Source organism: Dermochelys coriacea, chromosome 8 (genome assembly GCF_009764565.3).
Source record: "Dermochelys coriacea isolate rDerCor1 chromosome 8, rDerCor1.pri.v4, whole genome shotgun sequence".
NCBI classification, from domain to species: Eukaryota; Metazoa; Chordata; order Testudines; family Dermochelyidae; genus Dermochelys; species Dermochelys coriacea.
Window position 1 is genome coordinate 96,010,523 of NC_050075.1, and position 21,870 is coordinate 96,032,392.

General features: G+C 44.3%; 2 protein-coding genes across 7 annotated transcripts in view; one reads left to right on the forward strand and one right to left on the reverse strand.

The window, feature by feature from the left end:
- The first annotated feature begins 1,308 nt into the window (after positions 1 to 1,308).
- Positions 1,309 to 15,067, forward strand: FAM151A (family with sequence similarity 151 member A). Its single transcript, XM_038413751.2, has 8 exons — positions 1,309 to 1,902; positions 4,733 to 4,879; positions 6,513 to 6,665; positions 6,989 to 7,148; positions 8,854 to 9,078; positions 10,075 to 10,214; positions 11,830 to 11,973; positions 13,545 to 15,067. The coding sequence occupies exons 1-8, from the start codon at positions 1,767 to 1,769 to the stop codon at positions 14,210 to 14,212; spliced, it is 1,773 nt and encodes a 590-aa protein (XP_038269679.2). The 5' UTR covers positions 1,309 to 1,766; the 3' UTR covers positions 14,213 to 15,067.
- A 411-nt stretch (positions 15,068 to 15,478) lies between these two features.
- Positions 15,479 to 21,870, reverse strand: part of ACOT11 (acyl-CoA thioesterase 11) — a 118,679-nt gene continuing 112,287 nt past the window's right edge. For all 6 annotated transcript variants that reach the window (XM_043520537.1, XM_038414612.2, XM_038414611.2 and 3 more), the window contains 3 exons: positions 20,164 to 20,292; positions 17,819 to 17,945; positions 15,479 to 16,607 (listed from right to left, as the gene is read on the reverse strand). In XM_043520537.1, coding sequence (XP_043376472.1) covers positions 16,452 to 16,607; positions 17,819 to 17,945; positions 20,164 to 20,292 — 412 coding nt within the window. In that variant the 3' untranslated portion in view covers positions 15,479 to 16,451. The remainder of the gene's footprint in view (positions 16,608 to 17,818; positions 17,946 to 20,163; positions 20,293 to 21,870) is intronic.

Sequence of the window (21,870 nt, forward strand, 5' to 3'; positions counted from 1 at the left end):
CTTGCCTGCATGAATCTCCTGCCTGCTCAGCCAACAAAGAACCCTGAGTGAGTCCCCTTTGTTAGAGTTAGATAGGTAGGGTTTAATGTCTCACCATTAATGCACATTGCATGTGCAAAAGGGCTTTCAGCTACCTGAATCGTCAAGCCCTACATTGCCAGTTCCCAGTGTAGTGAAGTGTGTTTCTAACACCATCTCCTTACAGACCTGCAACATGTGCAACACCCCGGTTCCTGAGACGTGGGAACAGAGAGCGGGGAGACTCTACTGTTTAGGAACATTGGGGAGATGTGTGATCACCTGACTTCGTATGCTTGCCGGTGTAGCCTTTAGTAATTAAACAGCATTATTAAATCTCTCTAAGCATTTTAATCATTTAATATTTGTATTGGCTAGGTCTCTTTAATCAAATGCTTACATAAAGTTTTTAGTTATTGTTTTAAAATTTGTTTGCGTGTGTGAGTTTGAATTATTTGTGAGGTCTTGCGTGGTAGCCACGGCCTTAGTGTGGTTAACCCCATGTCTCCCTGGAGGCACTGCCAAGTAGCGTTAATCTTCAGCACACCAAACAGAGAAAGTGTCGGGGACCTACCAGCAGCACAGTGAAACTAGCCCAGGCAACAGAAACTTGGGGACTGTGCAAAGCTTGTGAAGTCCCCATCTCCTGTTCACACCTCATACAGGTACCAAGCCAGCACCAAACGGGGATTACATTTGTAGTGGTGGGTTAGTTACTCAGAGGTTTGCAACCATCAGTCTGGTGCAGTTCTTTGGTTTTTTAAATCAAGAATAAGGTTCTCACAGAGGGATTAACTCGCTCCATTGCATGCAGGGTGTAGGGTAGGTTCCTAGTTACACTGTTAAATATAACTGGCCAGTTCCTCAGCCAGTGAAAATCGACCCAGCTCCAAATGACTTCAGTGGACTTACATGGGCCAACATCAATGTGCTGTGGGCCCCATCCTGCCCTGAGTGGAAAACGCAAATCTGATTGACTTCAGTGAGTTTTCACAGATGTATCTGAGGTCAAAATTGACACTGCTGTGTGCAGTGTGGTGAGATAAGGTTCCTGTGAATGCCTGCCTGTTTGCCGTTCCTGATTTCTGTGGTTCAAACTGTAACCTTAAGCTACACTGTTCAGGTTACTGTAGTGACTGGCTGCATTAGTCGCAATGCCATCAGGCAGGGATCCCAGCCACATGGCTTTATACTTGTTCTTTTCAAACCTGCAGGCGCCCTGTTCTCAGCCTGCACTGGCCACGTCCTAGCATTCTCCCAGTGTAACCTTAGCTGAGCACTTGTCTGGTGCTGGCTTGGGAAACGGAAGGCGTGACATTAACAAATCAGCTCCCAGAAAGAGGGAGACACATTTTCCTTAGAGAGAGCGAAGGAATGGAACTTGGCCCTTAAAATCCAGCCGTGCCCACATGACAGCTGAAGGAAGGAGGGGCTGACACCTACGTAGAGGCAGTTCCATAAAGGCCTCCCTGTGGTACAATCCCCAAAGGCAGTGCTGGGTGGTAGATGGGGAGCCCTCCAAGGCAGAGCTGTTAGAAAGAAGCTGTCCAAGAATCAGCCCAATGTATGCATCAGCTCCTGCCTTTGGAGCGTGTTTGAGGTTTAGCAGTGTCAGCCTTCGGCAAGTTTAATCATTACAAACGTCCCCAGCCTCAGCCAGCCGGCTCTGCTACGCTCGGTTTTCTTTTGAAGGAAGCTGGAATTTCGTAACTCAGCTGCCCAAGAGTGGGTGCACCCAGAGGACTGTCATGGTTTCCAGTCAGAGGAGGTGTCCTTCCATTGGAGTGACAGGAGCCACAGTGATTGGTGTCTGCGTTGTGGCAGTGATTTCTACCTGTATCGCTCTGGCTGTGAGTCTGACCATTAACAGGAATCCCCCCCAAGGTACAAAGCCAAACCGGTAAATGCTTCTTGACCTTAAATTCTGGCTGATTGGCTCCTGAGGGTGCATTTGGAGCAAGTGGCTAAACTATTTGAATGGGGAAAAGAAGGAGAAACAAACTGGATGGGAGCCAGCTGTGCTAAAAGGGGAGTGAGTGGGGGGGGGGAGAGAAAATGAAGACACTAAGGTGTGATAGATGCAATGATGATTGTGTGATGGCTTTGTGGATCAGGGAGAATATCTTACACCATTCATTGTGGAGGAACAGGCTTCATTTGTTAAAAATAAATGGGGTACCTGGAGTCTGTCTGCAGAAAGGATATGTAAGGAGAGCTTCCCCAGAAATGACACTTCACTGATAATATAAATGCCATCCCAAGGCATTGTAAACACTGACTTTACAGGTGGGAGAGCTGTCCTTTCAAACTGCCTTAAACTAAACTTAATATACAATTTGTGAGCCTGGAGAGGGGATTTATATTTTGTTTGCCTGAGTTGTAACAGTCTGTTACTGACATAATATTTAGAACTGGGAGACTATATAGAGCAAGGTGTTTTTTAATTAGATTTTTAACCACTGCCCTTGCAGGGATCAGCGTCTACATTGTTATGCATACAGAGATCAAAAATGCATTGTCATCTGACCAGCACCATTCATGTTCGTCTGCAGATGCGAACATAGTGCACGTCTTAGCACAGTAAGAACTAGGAGTCACAGGACGGTTCCTCCCAAGTTACAGTCACTCTTGGCATTAACTCCATTGTGTCCCAGCCAAAAAGTCTGCTTAGGCAACAGGTGTAACCCTTTCCCCACCCCCGTTGTGCTGCAGCTTTCCATTGAAATCAGCAAAACAATAGGACATAGTCTGTAGAACCGGAGGTTTCTTCGGTGTAGCCATAAACATATGGGAGCAGTTCTCCTATTACTTCCTTTCAGGTCCCACTCTTCAAAACCCAGCTATTGCTTGGGTTAGTTTCCCATTTGGTTCCCAAAATTAATTGCGATTAATTGTACTTTTTAAAATAAGAATAGGATACAATTTATTTAAATATTTTGGGATGTTTTCTACATTTTCAAATATGCTAATTTCAGATATTTGCACTGTAAAAGAAGAAAAAGTACTCTTTCTTACTCTTTCACTGTAAAAGAACAGTATTTTTCAATTCACCTAATAACACTACAATAATGCTCTTGGAACGCCGACAGACGCCGGTCGGCGACGGGCAGGATCGAAGCGGGGAACCTCAGGAGCTAAATACATGAGCCTCTACCGCATGAGCTAAAAGCCAACTGTCTGTTCGCGAAGGCTGTAGAGCAGACTCATTTTATATCTCTCTCTAACTGCTCTCGGATGGGACAGGACACGACACTCAGGAGGTGTGTGGGTTACACAATCTCTTTATCATGAAAATTGAACTTACAAATGCAGAATTATGTACAAAAAAATAACTGCATTAAAAATTAAATAATGTAAAGCTTTAGAGCCTACAAGTCCACTCAGTTCTACTTATTGTTCAGCCAGTCACTTGAAAACAAGTTTGTTTACATTTGCAGGAAATAATGCTGCCTGCTTCTTGTTTACAATGTCACCTGAAAGCGAGAACAGGCATTCGCATGGCACTATTGGAGCTGGCATCGCAAGATATTCATGTGATAGCTGCGCTAAAGAGTCATATGTCCCTTCATGCTTCAACCACCATTCCAGGAGACATGAGTCCATGCTGATGGCAGGTTCTGCTTGATAACGAGCCAAAGCAGGGTGGAGCAACATGTGTTCATTTTCATCATCTGAGTCAGATGCCACCAGCAGAAGGTTGATTTTCTTTTTTGGTGGTTCGGGTTCTATAGTTTCCACATCAGAGTGGTGTTCTTTTAAGACTTCTGAAAGCATGTTCCACACCTCGTCCCTCTCAGATTTTGGAAGGCACTTCAGATTCTTAAACCTGGGGTCAAGTGCTGTAGCTATCCTTAGAACTCTCACATTGATACCTTCTTTGCGCTTTGTCAAATCTGCTGTGAAAGTGTTCTTAAAATGAATAATATGTGCTGGGTCATCATCCGAGACTGCCATAACATGAAATATATGGCAGAATGCGGGTAAAACAAAGAAGGAGACATACAATTCTCCCTGCAAGGAGTTCAGTCACAAATTTAATTAACACTTTTTTTTTAAAACGATCATCATCATCAGCATGGAAGCACGTCCTCTGGAATGGTGGCCAAAGCACAAAGGGACATAAGAATGTTTAGCATATCTGGCATGTAAATACCTTGCAATGCTGGCTACAAAAGTGCCATGCGAATGCCCGTTCTCACTTTCAGGTGACATTATAAATAAGAAGTGGGCAGCATTATCTCCTGTAAATGTAAACAAACTTGTTTGTCTTAGCAATTGGCTGAACAAGAAGACAGACTGAGTGGACTTGCAGGCTCTTAAGTTTTACAATGTTTTGATTTTGAGTGCAATTATGTAACAAAAAAAATCTACATTTGTGAATTGCACTTTCACGATAAAGAGATTGCATTATGGTACTTGTATGAGGTGAATTGAAAAATACTATTTCTTTTATTTTCACAGTGCAAATATTTGTAATAAAAATAATATAAAGTGAGCACTGTACACTTTGTATTGTGTTGTAATTGAAATCAATTGAAAATGTAGAAAAACATCCAAAAATAAATGTCAATTGGTATTCTATTGTTCAAAAGTGGGATTAATCACAATTAATTTTTTAATTGATTGATTTTTTTTTTAGTTAATCATGTCAGTTAACTGCGATTAATCGACAGCCCTAAAAATTACTTATTACGAATCTTCCTTGGTATTTCAGACTCTGCACCCAAACCAGCCTTTCAGACAGACGGAGACCTGTTAGAATACCTGCTAAATCTGGGGAGCATTGACAGGAAGGATGGATTGCTGGTCACCTGGTACCATTCTGCAAACAAAAAGAGCGAGCTGGCGGATGCCTTGAAGAGTAAAATATATTTTTTCCATCTGTAATAACCTGTGTAGCTAGGAAAGCTAAGATAGCAAGGGGAGCGGATTCTCGCGCTTCAGGGTGTAATCAGATCATCTGCAAGATGCAGAAAGGAATTTTCCCCCCCTTTCTCACTGGGTACAGGACTGAACAATTGACTACATATTTAGAGGGGAGTTTTCCTTCCTTTGAAGCATGGCCAAAAGCAAGATGCCAGACTACATGATTCAGTGGTCTCGCCCAGTCTGGCAAATCCTAGGTCCCTGTCCTTTGTGTTTCTAATTACATGATATTGGAAAGCCATAGGGTCAAATCCTGGTTCCATTGATGTCAATAGCAAAACTCCCGCTTGACTTCAGGGGGGCCAGGATTTCACTCAGGAGAGTTAGTTGCCCGCACGCAACGTAGGGAGCTCAGGCAAACACTCAGAATATTAGATTTTGGAATGATTTGATCAAAATAGTAGCAACTGAGCATTTGTCGAGTGATTCATTTATCAATTTATCTGATTGGGGCAAAAAAGATATTTCCTACCCAGAAGACAATGCTGAGGGGCTTATCCCACATTTAAGACAAAACTAAATGGATTGAAACTGGACTTTGTAATAGTAAAAAGTAGAATACTTAAGGAATAGAAGAGGTCTGCTCAAGTTTAATGTTCAGCTGAGAACATCATTCTACACACTGAATCAAGCAGCAGAAATCCTAGATATGCTGAAAGGAGGTCTGACCTGAAGCGATAAACAGGGCTTGCTTATAGCTTCATGAGATAAAGCTAGTCTGTAAAAGTTGAATGTTTGTGCCACATTCACCTGAAGCAGTTTTATCTTGTGGTGATAACGTACAAGAGGAAAGTACAGAAAGTTCCATAGTGATGCAAGACAGTACCAAAAAAATCAGCTTCTTCTGACCTTATGAGATAAACCCCTAACTGTGATTTATCTGCTAACTCAGGTTCATCACAGAGCATTTGGAACCATTCCAGAAAGAAAAACTGGAACTTTCCAGTCTGGTATCTCTCACCAGGAATGGCCAGGGACTAGTTACAGCTGGAAGAGACGGGTGATTTGGGGCCTGATCTGAAGCTCAGTTAAATTAATGGAAAGACTCCCATCGACTTTAAGGGGCATTGGATCAGGCCTTTTGTTATCATCTCTCTAATCATTTAATGGACCATAGGGGCTCCTCCTTTCCCTGGCCATATTTATGATCAGAGCAGAAACTATTATCCTGGAACTGGTGAAGCAGCTGGCTGCCTTGTAGGTGACCATCCCACTTAAAGACAGACATTGCAGCTCCTTGGTCTAGCACAGGCAGGAAACATCACATATGTATCTGTGAGAGCACAGGGCTTGAGCCTCCAAGAGCTGAGCATCATGGCCCCTATCTAGCAAAGCACTTAAACACATGCTTAACTTTAAGCACCTGAGTAATTCATCAATTTCAGTACGACTATGCACATGTTTAAATGCTTTGCTGGGTAGTGAATAGAGTGCACAGCACCTTGCAGGATTGAGCCTATAGGGAGCTGCCTTCATATGTTGTGAAGACACTGACAAGCGTGGAGGGTGTAATTTACGTACACAGACTCCAGTCAAGGATTCATATTGTGAATTCATTGTGCATACAGATGATGTTATGGTCCTGGAAGCAGATGTCAACATAGAAGGACATAACACTCCTAATGAGACCGACAAACCCATCATGGCCCATCCCCCTGCTATTTACAGTGACAACTCTTTTCAGGAATGGCTGGATGTCGTCCTTAACTCATCTAGCAAAGGTAATCTAAAGTGCTATGCCTTTAAACAAGCTGATGTAACCCTTTGCCCTGAGTGGTCTATGAACATATGGAATTTGGAAGCATGCTCTTCACACCCCATTTGGCAGGGAATGACGGGGCAGTGCTGGGGACTAGCAATAGGTAATGTTAAAGATATCATCATCATCATTAATTATTTGTATGACCATAGTGCCAAGGAGCCCTAGTCCTAGACCAGGACCCCATGGAGCTGTAGAAACAGGCCTTCTATTTACATTGGTGCATAATTGGCCAGCTGCTATTAAATACTAATGGAATTTCTCACTGGATTCTTTCTCGGACAGGTATCAAGCTGGATTTCAAAAGCATCAAGGCAGTTAGCCCATCTCTGAATATTTTACTAAAGAAATCCTCAGAAGTGAAGCTCAATAGACCTCTGTGGTTAAACGCAGATATTCTAATGGGTCCCAATGTCCCCATAAACACTGCAGTTAACGCAAGTTTGTAAGTAAAATGCATTTTTCTTAAATCACTTTCATGGCTTATTTTGCACTTTTCAGTTATTTATATCCCAGGATGTAGTGATCACTTCCATAGCTTTGGTATAAAATACTCTGTTATACACTAGCAACAATCCTCTACTGCAGTAAGAAATCTGTGACCCCATAAAGCGCCAAGAATGGAGTTCAGTTAAAGAGCTGACAAAGGTGGGCAAAAAAAGTTTATATAGGAAAAAAGAAGAAAACGAACCATTTAAGATCCCAGGTCACTGAATGCCTAATCCAGTGGCTATTCACACAAGTGGGGGGCTTTCAAGAGGCTTTGGATCAAGCCCCTGGAGAACATATTTAGATTCCAGAAATCACTCCCTCCTCCAGTTGCCTGCTGGAGTCTTGAGTTTAATAATCCTTGGTTACCCTGTAACAGCTGGTAACACTATTAGCCAGGGCTATGCAAAAATTTTCCACTGAAACTGTTTGACAGAAAATTGTGTTTTTAAACTAAAACAATTTTCTTGGCAAAAAGTCTCAGCTTCCCATGGAGAATTTTGACTTTTCATCAAAAAATCTAAACCCTTGAAAATTTACAAATTTTGATCTGGGGACACTGCCATGGTGATTCATGGGAGTTGTATCTTGGAGGTCTCCTGCTCCCATTCTCCTCTATGGTAAATAAAGGAGAAACTGATTTTTGAACTCTGTTGGTTTAAAGTGATCTGTTCAAATTTCTCAGTGCACATACAGTTAATAGGAGCTCTCATACTGTATTTAAAAAATTAAAAGCTACATCTTTAAGCCTACAAAAGAGCCAGGAGTTACAGAGTTAACACTTTAACAGAGTTAAAATCTGGGGTTTCCATCCCAAATTTAGCTCAGACTATTTTGGAAGAAACACACACCACCAGAAAGTGAGTTAAAGTAGGAGCAACGGAATGGACTTTTAAATTCCGCTCTGAACTTTTTCCTCTCGTAAGGAAAAAAAAATCCTGTACAGTTTAATAGGAATCAAACCAATGGGGTCCTACAGAAATTACTCTAAAAACCTACAGAGTTTCTATTTTCTATAGAATTGTTAAATCAACCTTGGCATTTTAACCCAGGATTTCAAAATGCCACAGTGTTTAAAAAAAAAAAAAAAAAATTAGCTGGAATTTCTAGCCCAGCCCAAAGTCCAAACTTTGAGGTTCAACACCTAGGCTCTACATTTTTGTACAGTTTTTCCAAATTACTACATCTTTTACTGCATTGCTCAAAATACATGGGAATCAGAGCATGGACTGGGGTAAAGTTCCTCTTTTTATTCAGAATTCTGTCACCAGACAGGTATTTTCACTCTGCACCATTTGCAATCTTATGTGAATCAATAGAGAGGCCAGTTCTGCTTCATACGAGGAGCAAGCTAAGGGTCTAATGGATTAGTGTTGAGCTACAGTAAAACCTACCTGTCCACAGCAAATTTCCCAGTCAATATGCATCACTGTGTTGAGTTTCTACCGTGGTCTACCCAGACTCCCACCTGTTTCCCAAGGGGGGGGGGGATGCTTGCTGTTGGAAGGGTTCTGAGAGTTGCCTATAAAAAGCAGTGTGTGTAGTACAGTAGATATAAAAAGAGTGCCATCTAGCGTGTTGTTCATAAGTAAGTTGTTGTTTACTGGCTTCTTGTTTGCCCGTCTTAACAGTAACTGTTGCTCTGTACGTGGTTCCTTTAGATTCCTTTCACTCATCCAGGAGAAGTACCCAAACTGCACACTCTCTCTAGGGTGGACGACCCTCTATTCATTTCTGTTCCCCAACAAAACCTACACTCAGAAAATGATTCAAGAGATGCACAGCATCGTGGGGATGCTGCCCCAAAGGGTCACCTTCCCTGTCAGGGCCGTCCTGCTGAGATTGGCTTGGCCCCATTTCAGCTGGCTGCTGGCTCAGTCTGATAGGTAAGGAGTTAACCACACAAGTTTATCTTTAGTCCTTTGAGCAGGATTAACTAAACCACTTAAAACAGTGGTTCTCAACTTTTCCACATGACTGGACCCCCTTCAGGAGTCTGATTTGTCTTGAGTACCCCCGGTATCACCTAACTCAATAACTACTTGCCAACAAAGTCAGAAATAAAATTCAAAAAAGTGTCACAGCCCACGATTACTGAAAAATTGCAGACTCTCTCATTTTTACCATAGAATTATAAAATAAATCCATTGGAATACAAGTATTGCACTTCCATCTCCCTGTGATGCTTCAGCCCGTTTTTCCACTGGTGAGCCGGATTTAAAGCCCAAGCCCCACCGTCCGGGGCGGGAGCATGTAACTTAGTTTTGTGGGGGGACCCTATGGCGTGGGTCCCCAGGCAATTGCCTTGCTTGCCACCTCCTAATGCCAGCCCTGCATCTGCAACCCCTCTAAACCTATCCCATGACTTGGGGTTGCAAGCCCCAGGTTGAGAAACACTGATCTATATGAGTTGATTTTGCCCTAGAAGACCTCCGAGTACCACCAAAGGTCCACATACCCCTAGTTGAGAATCACTGACTTAAAGAACAGTACTGGACACCAGCACCTTGCCTACACTGCAGCTCCAAGTGGTCGGACCTCTAAGTACAAATTATTCCCATGTCACAGAAACCTTTCTATAGTCAGACACTTGCAAATAAACAACCCTTCTACAAGTCTCTAAGGTGCCACAAGGACTCCTTTTATTTTTGCGAATACAAACTAACATGGCTGCTACTCTGAAACCCTTCTACAGTGTCTCTCATTAAAAGAGAGCTGCTCAGGGTGTTGGACAGTGTCATCTTTCCAGAACTAAAAACTTCCATTTGAAAGGGACCAAACTAGCAATGGCTAATTAGACAACTGTACCTCCAACTATTGAAAAGCCAGCCAGAGAACCTGCGAGAATCCCAGACCAGCTCAACGCTCTCTCTTCTCCACAGGTATAGCCTGACTCTGTGGCAGGGGAAGACGGATCCAATCGCAGTGGAAGATCTCCTGTTCATCCGGGATAATAGCCGTGCTGAACAAATCTATTATGACATTTACGATCCTGTTCTGTCGCAGTTCAAGGAAGCAGCTTGTACGTTTGTATTACAGTAGCGCCCAGAGGAACCAAATGAGATTGGGACCCCATTGTGCTAGGTGCTATACATACACATAGGAGGAGACAGTCCCCACTCCAAAAAAGATTATCTAAATAGACAAGACAAAGGATGTGAGAAGAAACTGAGGCTCAGAGAGGTGAAGTGACTTGTGTAAGGTGACAGCAGCTCAGTGGCAGAACTGGGAATAGAAGCCAGGGCTACTGACTCCCATTCCATTGCCCTGTCCCCAAGGCCACACTGCCTCCTAAAGCTACACCAATTTCAAAGGGGCTCAGACCGATGGTGGTGAGACCGTCCACGTGCGCCTTCGCCAGCAGCTAACTTGAGCCCACTTGAAAGAACAATTATGAAAAGGCAGAGAAAATGTCCTGGCTATATTTTGATGTGCATTTATGCAGTGAGGGTGGTAGATACTGTAAATAGGCACTTGCTCTGGGACCTGTAACAAAGTTTCTTTGCTTTAAAGAAAGGGGTTGTGCTCTTTTTCCCCCTTTTTTGATACACAGGAGGCCTGAAAGATTGTTTAAAAGTTTCTTCTGCTAGTTGTTTTACCTTAAAGATATCATAAGTCTGGTTTCTAGTTAGTGTTGCTGGAAGACTTGTTAGGGCCATAAAGGATAGCTGACTGATGGCACACACTGACTAAAAAGGCACAGGTGTTGAATCTAGAACAAAGGGATGTTTGGGAGAAAGGATGCATTACCCATTAGAATTAAGTAGGTGTTAACCAAAACAAATTCCCAGAGTTTTAAACAGTCTGGGCTAAAAAAATGTCCTCCTCCATCAATAGCTCCTAAGCTAGTTTTTTGTGATGTCATGATTTCATTAGAGCTCTGGGTTCTTCCTAGGTAGAGAAGACCTACATTTCTAAAGTCATAAAATTAAGTAGAAGAATTAAAAAGTAAATTCAGGGTTTCCATTATACATCAAAGAAACAAACAAGGAATCCTTAGAGAGACAATAATCCATTTTCTCCCCTGCCTTTTGCTCATCCTGTAGTATTGGTTATCAGGAAGTATTGGTCCCAAGCTCTGCTCTCAGGTCCCTCTGTACAATACATGGGATTGGCAGAATTTGAGGCTGACCCTTTCAGTTTGGGAGCAATGAGTCCCTCTACCTTCCCCTACCGCCTCCCAAACTAGTAGGCACCCTTTCCTCAGAAATGTAGTTGCTTCCCCTCTGGCACAAGCAGGATAAACAGCTGTACTCCACTTAGTCAAGATGGGGTTTTATTGGCTCTGTTCCAGAGACCCAACTTAGCTTAAGGATCATGTGTAATACTTAAGACTATTAGCTAAATGGCTGCTTATTGGGAACACATTCAAGCTAGGTCAAGGGACTAAGCAGTGTTTAACTATATGTGAAATTCTAGGCTGTGATCTAGTTTGAGCAGGGTCAGATGACAAAGTGGAAAATACGGTCTACATGACAGTCTCAACTGTTAACATAGTTGGTACAGCTGTAATGATGGCAAGTTATGGTTCCTACATTGTATCCTACTGTAGCCATAGCCCTAAAGACAAAAGCGCGCACAGCACTCTGAAAGGGAATGATTTTACTCAGCATTTTCCCCCCCTCTCAACCCAACAGTGAATTCAACAAGGAAGAGATTCTACTATCCTGGAGGCAATTTGCTAGATTACTTTCACCCAGCAGACTCCGATGAACTGTGGATAGAGTGGTATGGGATGGATCACTATGAGAACAGGCTGGAAACATTGTCAATTCTTAAAAGTGAGTAACACGTCTTTCCCCATGTACTGATCTAACAGAACTGGAGGGGTTTTCATAAGTTGTCACAGACTTGGCAGTTCCTAAGAGTTGTAACTCATGCTATAGTTGTCAGACTAGGGTCAGTAAGTCCTGACAAACTTTCTGGTGGCCTATAAACCCAAATTTACAGACAGCAGTGAGGCAGGTTAGGTAATTGAGAGCTTGGGAATGGATGACAGGAGTAGTCTATGCATCTCCTAGAACAAAGCCTGCAGAACATGTTGCAAAAAACACCACAATAATGAGAACAGCGTAAGGAGACAGGGTGAAACAAGGGGATATAAATGGGATTAAACTGAGCAAAAGCACATTTAAACTGACTATCAGGAGAAAAGTACCAACACTAAGATCTATGAATAGGGCCCGACCAAATTCACAGTCCATTTTGGTCAATTTCACAGTCATCTGATTTTAAAAATTATAAATTTCATGATTTCAGCCTTTTAAATGTGAAATTTCACAATGTTGTAATTGTAGGGATCCTGACCCAAAAAGGAGTTGGGGCAGGGGGGTGTCAAGGTTATTGTAGGGGGGTTTCAGTACTGCTAACCTTACTGCTGCAGGCGGTGGCGCTGCCTTCAGAACTGGGCAGCTGGAGAGCGGTGGCTGCTGGCCAGGAGCTTAGTACTGAAAGCAGAGCCGCCACCACTAGCAGCACAGAAAGGTGGCATGGTATGATATTGCCACCCTTACTTCAGCACTGCTACTGGCAGGGCGCTGCCTTCAGAGCTGGGCACCCGGCCAACAGCGGCTGCTCTCTGGTCGCCCAGCTCTGAAGGCAATGCACAAATAAAGGTGGCAATACTGCGACTCCCCTGCAACTCCCTTTTGGGTCAGGACCTCCAATTTGGGAAACCTGGTCTCCCGTGAAATCTGTATAGTATAAGGTAAAAGCACACAAGACCAGATTTCACAGGGGAAAAAAAAACAGATTTCATGGGTCCTGACGTGCTTTTCATGTCGGTGAATTTGGTAGGGCCCTATCTATGAAATAGTGTACAGAAGCAGTAGGAGAAGACCCATTGCTGGAGTAATATAAAACCAGACTTGTTTCAGGCAATGAAGAATCTACATGAGGAACAATCCTGGGTTAGGTTAGAAGCAGGATTAAGTCTCCCTAATGCTACTGGTCGAAAGGCCAAAAGGTGGAAGGTTACCTCTTACCCTACTGTGGATCTCACTATGCTACCAGATATAAATCAATTATTTCCCCCTACCCCCAAATAACTATCTGGAGAGGATACACTGGAAACTGGTGGATGATGCACAGAACAGTGAAAGCGCTTGTTATCTGCAGTTAAGAATACACTTTGAATCAATTATGCAGACAATCTATCATATATTAAATATCATAGTCCAATGAAAATTAGCAGTTGAATTGTTTCTACCCAAACACACATAATGGAGACATGTAGCTCCTTTCCTCCCTTTAAATCTTAGTGCTAATTACACATAACAAATACATTGCTACGTTAAAGGGATCACTGAGGCTCAGACTGTTATGTACTATCTCCCTTTCCTTTGTTCTCCAGAAAAGAGGGGCATGATTGCCCTGGACATTGCATTACAGAACAGCACCAGTGGAAATCTCATTCCCGTTGCACTGTATCCATCAGCAGGCCTCCCCCTGGAACAGTGTCTAGTTGCAGTATACAGACATCTCAATCTTTGGGGGATATACCTGAACATAACAGAACCTGGAGCACTTCGCCCTACACTTGAGCTCCTTAGTAAGCTATATTCCCAGAATCTCTTATGGAACCCCATCTGGATAAGCATGGCTCTCTCCTTTGGAAGCTTTGAGACACCAGGATACATGCAAGGTGAAGAATTCTTAACAGCCATCAACATCATTTTCCCATATGTTACCATAGCCCCTGGCTGGCCCAGGGAAGTGCTAACTGCTGGTTACACTGACCCATTGATAGAAGATATGCTCACACTCTGTAAGGATCTCTGGCAACATGTGTCATTTCAGCTGGAGGCTGTGCCGCTGAGTAGATCATGGCTGGCAATTACAAAGCTTTTGGAGATTTCACCCAGCTACACCATCACTGTGCAACACAGTTACACAGAGGGTAGCTACTGTGGTGGCTTCCCAGGACTCCGGTCTATCCGAACACATACACAGAAGGGGGTCTATTATAACATACCAAGACAATGCAGAAATGCTTTGATGGTGGATGTCTTAACTTCTTAGAACTTCTCTGAGAGCCTGGTAAGTGACCCAAGTTTTTCCAGGGCCCATTTGATAGGAAAACTTCTCTTTGAGTGATCAGCCTTGGCAAGCATTACTCTGGCAATCACAGTAGTGGCAGGTCTGTCACTGACACCTGCACTTGTGGGCCTGGGCATTAGAACTATTCTCTGAGTAGAGTTTAATTTATTTGGATGTACTTTTTGCTTTGAACACGTCTCCCAAACAGATCCCCTTTTGGTTTGTAGTGTCAGCCTGCTCAGTAGTTCACATACTGGCAGGGCAGGGCGGAAGGGACGGGCTTCTCTCTTTAAGGAAGGATGGTTTGTGGTTAAGGCAGTGCACTTGGTCTCAAATCCTGGTTCTACCACCACACACACTGTGATCCCGAGCAAATCCAATGGGGCTAGATCAACAAAAGAAGCTCAAAACCCCATCGCTCCGATTGGGATGCTTCTGACTAGATTTTTTGAGATTAAGCACCCAGCATGCCGAGCTCTTTTGAAAAAAAAAAAAAAATCCTTAATCTCTGTCTCTCTGTTTTCCCATCTGTAAAATGGAGATGGGATTTCCTCTCTCCTACCTTTTGTCCGTTTGACCAGATTGTAAACTCTTGGGGGCAAGGACTGTCTTTCTGCAGGTAGGTATAACCTCTAAGAGCTGCTGTCAGACAAATAATTGTTTTAAATAAATGTCATTTCATCTGCTTGAGCTGGAGGCCTGTTTTGCTGGATACAGTTTGGTTGTGGGGTTTTTATCTAGGGCTAGTTGTTGCTAAGGTGGAACTCTCCACATAGCCCAATTTCTCCCCCTTTCGCCTTCGAGGGACATTTTCTTTACAGTGGTTTGCTTCAGGTTACCCCCAGGAGATAAGCACCGACTCTAGCTCATCAGCATCCAGCTCGCTCCCACACCAGTTTCACAGGCACTGTATAGTTTGTGATCAACCTCCACTACAAAGTAAAGAAGTGATGGGGAGAGGGACATATTTCTTCTTCCCAGCTAGGATCTGCCAGTACCTTTCAGAAAAGCATATGTATCAAGAGTGCGGGCACAGTGTATTTTAGGGTATGCTTTAATTGTCACTTCTCCATACACACCTATGGCCATAGTCAGCAGGAAGAAGTCTTGAGCCTGCCTGAAGAGATCTAGAACTCAGCCACGAATCCAGGAGATGCCTGGCTGGGATGACTAATATTTTAGTCAGATATTTGAGTTGCACAGTTGATCATCACAGAATAAAGGCCCAAAAAGCAGGAAGACTGGAAATCCATCCACCTTAGTTGTGCTTTATTTACCAGCAAAGGGGGGGAAATCCTTCAGACAGCAGCAGTGCAGGTTTAAAAATTCTTAAACAAGAAGAATCAATTTCCCACAGAAAACAGTTCAATTAAACTTTCTCTTGGGCTGATCAAGAAAAATACTCAATAACTAAAGAAAATCAGGCAAGAAGAATTCCTGAGGTCAGAAGGTGAATGGGCTTCTTTATTACCACTCCCATTCTTTTTATGGCGTGTGAAAGACAGAACATGAAATTGCAGCACATCAATGAGGTATCCTGCATCATAATGCCTAGTGTGTCAAACACAACAGTACTGTGTTACAGGAGACAAGGCTGGCCTTCTCCCCACCCAAATCCTGTCCTGATTTACTTCATTAGATTAAAGATGGACAATTCCTCCATTGAATTACAAGAACTGGTGAAAAAAATAATCCATTTTGTAACCTTTACTTTTTACAAAGGTTCAAGTGCGGGTGATGCTGTCAGAAAGTCAATTCCTGAACATGAGGTTACAAGAAGGAATACAAATAAAATAAGACTAGTGCTTTTTTAAGCAGATTACACGCTGCTCTAGCACTAGACCTTTAAGTGAGCTAACTGACTTCACAATGAAACACTGGCCATGTAGGGACCACGTGGACCTCTCTCCCCACCCCACCCCACGCCAAATTTTGCACTCAGATAAACCATAATAGTTGCCACAGAGTTTGGCCCTAATAATCCCTCTCCCTGATTAGGTAGATTGGCTCCAGCCATTACATTTTTCACCATCATCATCAAGCACACTAGAGAGAAGAGCGGATTTTAGTCATGCTACAATAAATGGATTTTAAGTCATTGTGCTCCTAGCAATGCCACGAACATTATCTAAGTAATTACTTGCCATGTGCTCTCACCTACACAGACCCCGCTTCAATATGTACAAGATATTCACACAGCCTGTGCAAAAAGGGCCAACAGTTACAGATTCTGAAGCCCGACTGTGATCTCATCTTTGTTCTTCTGCAGGAATCTCTCACAGGCTTTGAAGGTAACATAGAAGTCCGAGGACAGTCCTGCAATGTTAGTCGTGACATAAGCTAGGTATCCTGGAGCAGCCTGGTTGTAATAGGACACCTGAAATCCACAACACATTCATTAAGACAGCTATGGGGATATCCACAGGCGGAAACCTACACAAGTCATTTTCTAATATGTCCAGCAGCAGCATAGATACTGGCTTCCTCTTCCCATGGTTCAGCAGGGGTCTCTCCCCAGTGGCTCTGAATAGCTGAGAGGTTTGGGGATGTACAGACCGTGGAACTGCCAGTTCCTCTGATCCAGTGGCTGTGAAACCCCTTGGGTGCAGAAGGGTAGGAGCCACTATCCCAGCTCATAACTTGGAATAGCAGCTGTGGAAAGGTTTCTCTGCAGCCTGGGGGCAATGAATACCCAGCTTCTCGCTTAGTTCCCACCAATTCCTCTGGCTTTGTGTGGCCAAGGGTGAATTCCAACCTAAGTGCTGAAAGCAAAGCCAGCACACAAGGGCTTGGAAAATTTGGGGTTGGACACAAATATGGTGGCCCAGACTGTTCTTATAGCATGGAAAGGGGACATTTTGAAAAGGTTTATAGAATTTGAAAAAGCTTTCAGTCCAGACTACAATAGTTGAAATGCAGTTCAACTATTAGGCCTCCATTACTTGAACCGTCCGTAGTATTAACATTTCCTCTTGTCAAAGTGACTTGAGTTCACACTCAGACCACACTGGTACATCCACTAGGCAGGGGACAGCCTGGGACATGCAGCCCTTTGACAAGGGAGGGTTATTGGGACAGGGCTGGGAGTCAGAAAATCTGGGATCCATTTTTAATTCAATGCTTCCTCTGTCCCCGTGAGCAAGTCATGGAATCATGCTGTGCCTCAGTTTCCCCACCTGTAAAAGGGGGTAGCATAATTTATCCACCTGATCAATGTGGACAAATGTGTGCACATGAAGGTGAGGTGTTATGTAAGAGTAAGGAGGAGGGTGTTGGGGGGGGGGGGGGAGATGGGGAGAGGTTTTGTTTTTTTTTTTTTTTAAAAAGGGAGGGGGTTGGAAATCGAAGGACTCCAGAAATTCCCCCAAATCCCCAACCCAGCACAGACAGGGATGTGCAGCACCAGACTTGCAGGCCCTTGTGTTTTCCCCCTCTGAACTGGGCACTGGGGAGCTGAACTAAAGTACACTAGTACCAACCACAGGTCAGCATGCACGAGCTCTTGGTTATGGAACATGGGTAAAGGCCACAGTGATTGTCGCTGGGGGACACAGCTATCCTGAAATAGCTGAGAGCAGAAAGCCTCACCTTGGTTAGCTCGGCTGTCTCCTGCCAAATACAGAAGCCAGAACACATCGTCTCCCCTCGGGTGTACTCGGGGTTGGGTGGATGGGTGGGCAGCGTGACCGACCTGAACGCGACGACATATGGGTCCCTGTCAGAGAAGGAAGCCTGCTTAGGAGCAGTTCACAAGTATATTGAAAAGGTGAGAAAGGAGCAGGGATGTTATACCAACTCTCGAGTTAACCCTGCTCAGATCAATGCCAGGAAATGCAGGTGGCAGAACTGCCCCACTACTGCTGGCCCAACACATGCTCAGTGACAGAATGGAAATGACCTCTGCCTAGAGATTCATGCATGGAAACATCACTACACGGTCACAGTCCACCTTCTGCTTCTGCATTTCTTCTTGTATTGACTTCAAAATAAGTAACATTCGAGATATCTTGGAGTGATTTTTTTTTAAAAAAAAATCAAATCTACTGAAAACAATGAGTACAGAAGGTGGGGCGGGGCGGGCCGGGGCGGGAGGGAAGCTGGCTGTAATCTGGCCTCTATCTACAAATCTCATTGCTGTGGCTTCAGCGTCCCCTGTCTTTTTATCACATTGGGTACTGAAAGCAGGTAAGGTATCCCTTCCCCAGGCACACTAAGGCAAATACATTGCAGTCAGAGCGAGAGCTCCCAATCCACTTGGTGCCAAGGACCTGGAGACTCGGATTTTCAGGAGCCTAAGAGAGTCAGGCACCCAGCTCCTACTGAAATTCAGTCTCCTTGAGACTCCTCTGAAATTCCTAGCCAAAGAACTGGGCTAAAAAGAAGGCTGGGGTGAAAACAGTCAGGAACAGCCTGTGACAAGGATTCATCTCCTGAACAGCCTGCCTATGCTCGCCTTTCTCTAGGGAGGGGTAACTGGAATGAGCTCCCCACCAGAGTCTTTCACCAGAAGGCATGATGTCCAGTCCCTGAGTCATTCTGTGGTTCTTCTCAGAACCATCTCCAATACAAACTTCTTCTGGACTCCTGGGCCCCAGAGCGGGGCCCAGGATTCCAGTAGCAGTCGCACCAGTGCCAAATACAGAGGTAGTAAAACCTGCCAACTCCCATTTGAGCATCTTTTTTTTTTAATAGAGCCAAGGATCACACCAGCCCTTTTGGCCACAACATGGGGACTCGTGTTCAGCTGATTGTCCCCCAGGATCCCAGTGGTTTTCAGTCACTGCTTCCCAGGAGAGAGCCCCCCATTTCTGTAAGTAGGCTGACATTCTTTTTTCCTAGCTGTACAAGCTTACATTTAGCCATACTGAAATCCATACTTGCTTACACCCAGTTTACCAAGCAATCTAGAGTGCTCTGTATCAATCTAGATCTTACATGCAATACAAAAAGCTACATATTGAAACACACCCATATTCTATATGCAACAAGTTACTTTAGACTGGGAGTGGATGGGTCATTAAATACAAAGTAAAACTATTTCCCCATGTTTATTCCCCCCCTCCCACCGTTCCTCAGACGTTCTTGTCAACTGCTGGAAATGGCCCACCTTGATTATCGCTACAAAAGGTTCTCCCTCTCCCCCCCCCACTCTCCACTGGTAATAGCTCACCTTAAGTGATCACTCTTGTTACAGTGTATATGGTAACACCCATTGTTTCATGTTCTCTATGTATATAAATCTCCCCACTGTATTTTCCACTGAACGCATCCAATGAAGTGAGCTGTAGCTCACGAAAGCTTATGCTCAAATACATTTGTTAGTCTCTAAGGTGCCACAAGTACTCCTTTTCTTTTTTCAAGTTACTTTAGATCCCTCTTGCAACCAATTGTGCAGTGAAAAGGAAGTTGTGTAGCAGTGCCAATCGCTCCCCTGTGCAATGTTTTTGGATCCACAGAGATGAGGCTATGAATTAACTATTTTCATGGTAAAGTATTTTTCACTCACTGGCTCATTGTAAATATTTGCCATGAAAATGATCCTTTCTTCAGCAGGTCCAAAACCAACCATCTTGCAAGGGCTGTGCATCACTGAACTTAAGTGTGGGGTTCCAGCAACTGATCAACACACTGCACTTGTCTACCACAGGCACTGAAAGACAGCCCAGACGCATTTGAAAAGGAGAGAAAGCGCCATCTGTGGGGATTTTAGAGAGACCGTAAATACTAAGCTAATACTAAGCACAGACTTTGTAGCTCTAAAAGCTACCACCACACTGACCAAACACTAGAGACATTTCCAGCCCCATGGGCTAGTCCCAGCACTGCTGTCCCTGTTCTGTGCACTGACTGCCAGCTAGTGAAGAACGCTGAGCACTGCACAGGGTAAGCCCTCTAGACGCAACATGCCACTGGATCCCTGCTAATTTACGTACCCTTCATCACAAGGTTTTCTTCGTGACGCCAGGATGACAAAGTCCTGAGGCTTTTCTCGACTAACCGTCTGACTAAGCACGTGGTAGATCATGTCGTCTTCATCAACTTGCTGCACGAGCTCAGCGCTCCTGGAAAGAGGCAGAAGGACATTCCAGAAAGGATTCAGGCTGACTTCTGAGAGATGATGTCATCTTCCCAGCATCAGGACACCAGACGCTTTCCCTTAAAAGATGTCCTCTCTCTCTCTCTCTCAAGAGTGTTCCATCGTATGTAGGTCCCTACCAAATTCACGGCTGTGAAAAATGCATCCGACCATGAAATCTGATCTCCCCCATGAAAGCTGGTGTCCAGCCGGGGGCTCCTACCCTGTGCATGATCCAGCTGCTAGTCCCAGCCAGGGACGGGGAAGGACCAAACATCCTCTTCCCCTGCAAAGACTGCTCCCAGGGCAGGTCAGACCCACCTCAGGGAACCACCCCAGCCTCTCCATGGCTCCAGGTGTCATTATGCCCACCCCTATGCGGGGAGACAGTAGCTCCGGCTGTTGTCACCTCTCCGTGCAGGCAGCTGTGGCTCCAGCTGTCAGCCCCCCACTCAGACAAGAAACAGACAGAAAAACCAGAAAAACCTATGGTAACCTGTCCCCCATACCCTGTGACCCTCACTTCAATGCTGCTGCTAGCAGTGGTGTTGGTTTTAGAGTTGGGCACCTGGCCAGCAGCCTTCCAGCTCTGAAGGCAGCGCCCCTGCCAGCAGTAGGGCAGAAGTAAGGGTGGCAACCCCATGACCCCCCCCCCCACAGTAGCCTTGTGACCCTCCCACTCTGACCACCTTTTGGGTCAGGACCCCCTCAGTTACAATACTGTAATATTTTAGATGGAAATATCTGAAAACCTGAAACTGGCTAATTTTAAACCCCCCTGGCTGTGAAATTGGCTAAAATGGGCCATGAATTTGGTAGAGCCCTAACCATATGGTGTTATTCAGCAGTAACCCAGAGACTCCAGATAGAAGCAGTTCAAAGCCAAAGAAATAACAGCCAGACAAAAGCCAGTTAGGACAAACTTACAATCAGTCATAGGGATCAGGGAGAAAAAAAAAAAAAAAAGCTTTCTCCACTGAAGTAGATCCACCTTCCCAGATATATCAGTTTGCCCATGGACTACAGGCCAGATTTTCAAACACATTAAGCACCTAAAGATGCAGGTCATGAAAATCCCACTGGGCGCCTACCTGCCACTTTGGAAATCTGACTCTATTTGACTACCTGTAGTACAGCATTTTCTTAACAAAATTAATTGCTCCAAACAATTCTCTTTTAGTCACGTCCCGAAATCCTTACTTAGGCTAAATATCTGTTGCCTTCTGTGGGAGTTCATACTTGGCTCTCCCTGGGCAAGAGTCTGAGCCAAATCCCACTAGTGTCAACAAATTTTGGATCAGGCCTTGAGTTCTTCAGCTTCTGACCCCAAATATTTCAATTGTATTGTCAAGTAGGAGGCAAATCCTTTTCACGTATCGTGACATGGCACCTCCTGTGCCTTCTCGGTCTGGTTTTGTTTATCTTTGAAGGATGGGATTGGCCTGAAATTAGAGGTCATTTCTGAGCCTTTCACTGGGACGTTTTGGTTTTGGTGGAGGACACGAGGTTCGTGGCTGGGATCAGAGCTACAAAGATCACTGGCTTACTGTGTGACCTGGGAAAG